A 6021-nucleotide genomic window follows, 5' to 3' on the forward strand; every position below is an offset into this window, starting at 1 on the left:
GTCAGTCCAGTGAGGGAAAGAACGAGATCATTTAAGTGACTACAAGCTATAGAAGGACTGTAATGTCTATAATTTAACCTTATTAATTTATTTTCCTAATTTATATTATGAAGAACTATGATATAGAATTTTACCTTTTTGCTTTGTTTCTCTATTTTTGCACCTGATCTACTTTAGTACCTCAGATTTGTAACTAGGTACTTTGTACAAAGATGGTGCCATGTGTGGTGATATAATATACTTGTATACTTGAGTATAAGTGACAATAAAATCCAATTTTCAATAAACCTAATTCTCAATTAGTTTAAAAGGAAGAGATGGACTATTTAAGATGGATGAGGATATGTTTGTCTTTGAGAGGGTTCTGAGTTTGTGGAAATCCCTTCCTTAAAAGGGCTGCAGAATCTTTAAATATTTTTAAGGCGGAGTCGGTCGGTTCTTGGTTTCTCTATCGATGGAGACAGTTTTAAGTTACTCCCCCACGCCCCTATTGTCTTTGAATTCCTACACTGCTTGGGATGTTTTTAATGTCTTTTTTCAGACGTTTTCCAAACTCCCTGCTGTTTGTCTCAGGCTCATTCGTTACGAATTAACGCTCCCTTTAGCTACTCCTTTCAAAAAAAATACATTTCAACGTGTTTCTCGTTAGTTTACCGTCACACTGTAATGTCTCCCTTAATTATTTATTTGATTACTTCTTTATTTTTCCTGTCAATCTTCCAGTCTACCAATAATCTCAATTTTGCAAAATTCAGCGAAGGTTTGTAGGGCTGGAAGTGGTTAACGGGATAAGGAGGTGAGGAATGGAAGAATTTGAACAGAAGGAAGAACGCTTTGAATCGGAGATATTGAGGAACTGGGAACTATGGTTGACCAGCTAGCCCAGGGACATGCTGCCAGTTGAGATCGGTGAAGAGTTTAGGATGAATCACTGGATAATAGCGATGTTTTGCGTGCTGCCCCGAAATCTTAGGCGGGTCTTAAAACGAAACAAGCCCCAGCTACTCCCTTTCTCCTTTCCCCCACATTAAGCCCAGCGGATTAAAAATAAATTTAAAGTTTGAATCCCATTTCAATCAGAAAATACCCATTATATTTTCGTCCAGAACAACACTGTTGTTTCATTTATCAGTTAAGTGCTGGATAGGTGCTTGCTGGTGTGCAGTGTATGAACTCGGTAGTGACTACCTCGATGCAATATTGTTGCCTGAACAGGTTAACACCGATCTCTGATTCTGAGAACCTCAGTAATTCCTTCTGACCTGTACGCTGTGGCCAAAGGATGACAGGCACGCAGCTTATCAGATAAATATTGTGTTTCAGTTATAATAATAATGTTCTGGTCTCAAGTAGTTGTCGGGAATCCCTAATTAAACGTCGTAAATATTTAACCGGGCCAAAGGAGATATATTCCTAAAATCGAACTTCCGAAATAACATGCTAAAAGGCATCAAAATGTTAGCGAGTGAAGTTCGTTATAATTCCTGAGTTTCTTACAAAGATTCTGCCAATAATACTCGTGAATAGAAATCACGGATTATTTATACCTTTACTTGGGAGAAACGCAGACTTTGGGCGGAATTTTCTGTTAACTGCCATTTTTGCAGCAAAAAGCTGTGAGTCTTGATGAACGTCTGACAACATTTAGGTAACTGTAACGGGCAGGTGGACATCAAGAGGTTGAGATCTAAGGCACCAGTCGACGTGCAGACTGGTGAAGACAGACAGGTCTTTCCTGGGCATGTAATGCGCCCAGTAACGAGTCCATTCCACGGCTGGTCTCGTTTCACATTCGGGGGCAAACTGGAAATAGCCAAGAAAAGGAAACATAAAAAAAGACAAAGTAGCGAGACACAGAATAAAGTGCCGATACGATCATATGAAATATAAATTGCAGCGGGTCTTATTACAGGAAAGATTTGGATCTATTTGCTCTTCACTCTGTCCTGGAGCCTTCATTTTCGTGACTCCCGAATATTCTTCACTAGGATTTGTGAATGGTATTTCCCTCCTGGTGTACTGACATCTCTCAGGGAAATATCAGACACAAGGTGTCTTCCCGCTGACGTGGTGTCGCAGTTTGGCTGAACTGTAAACTCGAAAAGTGTTCACAACCACTTCGGGTAAGTGCGGAGTGCTGTCGCAGAGAATGTGACTAGCAGAGAAAGACGCAGCAGTCTGTGAACAGTTTAACCATCCACACGTCGAAAATATGCACCAGCAGCAACCCCCCGCCCCCCCCCCCCTCCCCTTCAAAGGATTAATGTGTGAATGTTGGTGCTTTGAAAACCTCAGATAAATCTCTCAAGGCGCGGGGGACTTGGGAAAACAGCGGCATTTGATTCGTGTCTGTCAGCATTTCTGCTTTCGGGATAGAAAGGAACCATTGGGTAGTGGGTCTGATTGGACGGTGTGGATGGTGAAACGTGATGGTCAACTGATGAGAAAACGAAATCGTTTCACCCGAATCGTCTCGACAACCTGTGTACATCAGCCTGCGTGATAGCCATTGAGCGAAAGAAACTGGTCGGGAGAGAGAGAGAGAGAGAGCAAGCTGTGGGAATGCCAAGGAGCACTATGACCCAGAGGAGGCGTTTGGTTCTGCGTTAAAACTCGAAGCTGAAGGACTGGTTCAGTTTGGTTAGACTCCGTCTTCCTGTGGGAGGGATGTTATAAAACAATGTGAAGATGCGGACCGGACACATTCTCTCCAAGCCGCGCTCCCTCCTTATGCCTTCCCAGCCCTGAGCTCGGGGGAACCACTCCGAAAAACCAGAGGAAACATCGCCAAACGCCAAGAAACCTGAGCTTAATGGAGCCTGGGCTTCGTCAGCATCTGAGATGAACATTTCAGATGAAGTCTATTTATCCTGAGGTGGCAAAATATTCTTTATCTCGGTAACCTAAGTAAAACAGAACAGCCCAGACTGAAGAGTTAAGAGGTAACAAGTTAGTGGCAGCAACTGTTCTGAATGAAGGAGTCAGCAATGATGAATTTGAACATGAAGAAGTTTAAATCCTAACACAGGTTCCTGGGCTATCCTGCAGCCGCAAAGTCTCATTCAGAAAGACGAGGAGCTGCACACACTAGCGGTTGCAAACAGACTTATTCCCGGCCGGTTGGCTGGGAGTGGGCAGGCAGCATTCCCAGCGAAGCGGGACTGACCGCTGGGAGCTGCCCGAGTAATGCACGTGTGGGCCGAGCGGCCGCTGGTTTGCCTTCCGGGGGAAGAGAATGAACGAGTCCGCCGAGTGCCTGCCGCCAAACAGCGTGCAGCTGCAAGCCAACTCCAAGCATGTCAACTGCAGCGCCAAAGTGAGTGCTCCCGGAGGGACTGGCATCACAGCCTGGGGGGTGTCGGCCTCGGTTTTCCTGTGCCTCATCACCCTGGCCACGGTGCTCTCCAATGGGTTTGTCATCGCGACCATTTACCAAGCCCGCAAGCTGCACACTCCCGCCAATATCCTGATCGCCTCGCTGGCTGTGACCGACCTGCTGGTCTCTATCCTGGTCATGCCCCTCAGTATTGTCTACACTGTCAGCGGCACCTGGAGCCTCGGCCAGGTTGTGTGTGACATCTGGCTGTCCTCCGACATTACCTGCTGCACCGCCTCCATCCTCCATCTGTGCGTGATCGCTTTGGACCGATACTGGGCGATCACCGACGCGGTGGGGTACTCGATGAAGCGAACGCCTGAAAGAGCCGCTGTGATGATAGTCACTGTCTGGGTCATCTCCATCTGCATCTCCATCCCGCCTCTGTTCTGGAGGCAAGCCAAAGCCGGAGAGCTCATGCACTGCGCTGTCAACACGGACCAGCTCTTCTACACCATCTACTCAACTTTCGGCGCCTTCTACATCCCCACGCTGCTGCTGATCGCCCTATACGGGCGGATCTACGTGGAGGCCAGGTCCCGGATCCTAAAGCAGGCGCCAAAGCAGAGCGGCAAGCGCCTGACCAAGGCTCAGCTGGTCACCCACTCGCCGGGATCTTCTTCCCTGTCCTCCGTCAACTCCCGGGTGACCGAGTTACCCAGCGAGACCGCCTCCCCGGTTAACCCCAACCACGTCAAAGTCAAGGTTTCCGACATGTTGCTGGAAAAGAAGCGGATCTCGGCGGCCCGGGAGAGGAAAGCCACCAAAACCTTAGGGATCATCCTCGGCGCCTTCATCGTGTGTTGGCTGCCGTTCTTTATCATCACCCTGGTCTTACCCATCTGCAAGGAGGCGTGCTGGTTCCACCAGGCCATCTTCGACTTCTTTAACTGGCTGGGCTATCTCAATTCCCTCGTCAACCCCATCATCTACACCATGTCCAATGAAGACTTTAAGCAGGCTTTCCAGAAACTCATCCGCTGTCGGTGACTGTGCACCCTGAGCATCTCCTTGGACAACTCCACCATTCCCCCCCCCCCCCCCAGTCCCCACCCCACGCCGTGTTGCCCCAACGCTACCAAGAGGGATGTGTGCCAGCTCTTCGGGCATCTCTCGGCACCTGCAAACGGGCACCCGCAGCGTTGCATATGGCACTTTATCGAAAAAACAAAAGCGAAGATGCGTCAATCGGACCAGCGCGTCGCAGCTTTTCTTGATCTCAGTCAGATCAGTCGCGATCAAAAGTTAAAGACTGAACCCCTTCCCGCCGCACTCACCATGAGAGGATACTGTAGTTATTTTCGAGAGGGATTTGATGCTGTCTCTCACTTCAGTGAGGTGGATAGCTGCGACAGTCTAGACCTGAAACTTGGGGTATCTTGGACTAAGCTGAAGGCAGTTTCTGGGTCTGGCTGTGGAGAGACATCGCCAGTTCCCCGCAGCCCCCAAAACTGCTACATTTGGAATAGCTTTGGCCGTGTTAGAGATTGCGCCTCTTCAAAGCTTCGCCTTCTATTTATAACGGAAGTTTTAGTTGTTTGAACAGAAAGAATTGAAGGCTAACAAAGGATGTTGCAGCTTAGAAATACTATTCTAATCATTCATTTTTTTCCCGTTTATATTGCTTTGATCGCACATGCCAACTGAGCCGGTTTTTTCCCCCAATATTTTGCAATTAAAATGCACATCATTGAATGCCAGTGTATGACAAATTCTCGATCCTAAACAAGCTTCATAAAGCCGCCTGTATTCTCAACGTGTTGTTGCTACTTAGTTACCTGTAGTTTCAAATCATGGAAAAAACGAAACCGAATTCAACCACAGTAATTTTTCCCCTGTCAGCACTGTGTTTTGATGTGTTATCTTCCATATTTAGATGAATGACGTTATTTGCAGGTTAAACTGACGATCCAAATAAAGGAATGTTTATTTTAAGACAAACGAAGCCGGTTAACGCTGCGTTTTTGATAACACTCGGTTTATATTTCTGATAAGCCAGTATTGGTAAGCAATGTTAAAACGAGAAAGACAGCTCCACAGAAGTTTTCGAAATTGCGAACAAAATCACAGACAATCTCTTCACCAAGTTAAAAATCACACAACACCAGGTTATAGTCCAACAGGTTTATTTGGAAGCACTAGCTTTGAGAGCTCCGCACCTTCATCAAGATCACTTCAGCGGTCCGGGACATTCGGCCTCTGACCTTTGGCTGACCATCCTCCAGGGCGGACTTCTGGACAAGCAACACCGCAGAGTGGCCGAGCTGAGAGCAAAGCTCGGTATCCGTGGAATGGCCTCAACCGGAACCCTGGGTTCATGTCACACTACAGGTGACCCCACTGTACCATACACACTCTCACACACACATCCACACTCCTACATAGACACACCCAGGCAGACCCTTTGTTATACCCAAGTTCTCTCTCATATGCACACACATATACACCATCCCTCCACCCCCCCCCCCCCCCACCCCACTGCACTCACACCCATACACGCACTCTCTCATATGCACATATCCAGTCACACAGAGACACACGCAAACACTTAACCAAGCTTACACACGCACACACACATTTACTGTACACACAGTCTATCAGGTGCACTCACACCCGCAGGCACACACTCACATGCACACTCGCTC

At 47.4% G+C, this 6021-nt stretch overlaps 1 protein-coding gene across 1 annotated transcript; it reads left to right on the forward strand.

Moving 5' to 3' along the window:
* Window positions 1–2227: 2227 nt before the first annotated feature.
* LOC122552949 (5-hydroxytryptamine receptor 1B-like) lies at window positions 2228–5388 on the forward strand. Its single transcript, XM_043696235.2, has one exon. The coding sequence runs from the start codon at window positions 3236–3238 to the stop codon at window positions 4364–4366; it is 1131 nt and encodes a 376-aa protein (XP_043552170.2). The 5' UTR covers window positions 2228–3235; the 3' UTR covers window positions 4367–5388.
* Window positions 5389–6021: the final 633 nt, after the last annotated feature.

This window comes from Chiloscyllium plagiosum, unplaced genomic scaffold (genome assembly GCF_037043375.1).
Source record: "Chiloscyllium plagiosum isolate Xiang-an unplaced genomic scaffold, Cpla_swu_hap1 HiC_scaffold_10, whole genome shotgun sequence".
NCBI classification, from domain to species: Eukaryota; Metazoa; Chordata; class Chondrichthyes; order Orectolobiformes; family Hemiscylliidae; genus Chiloscyllium; species Chiloscyllium plagiosum.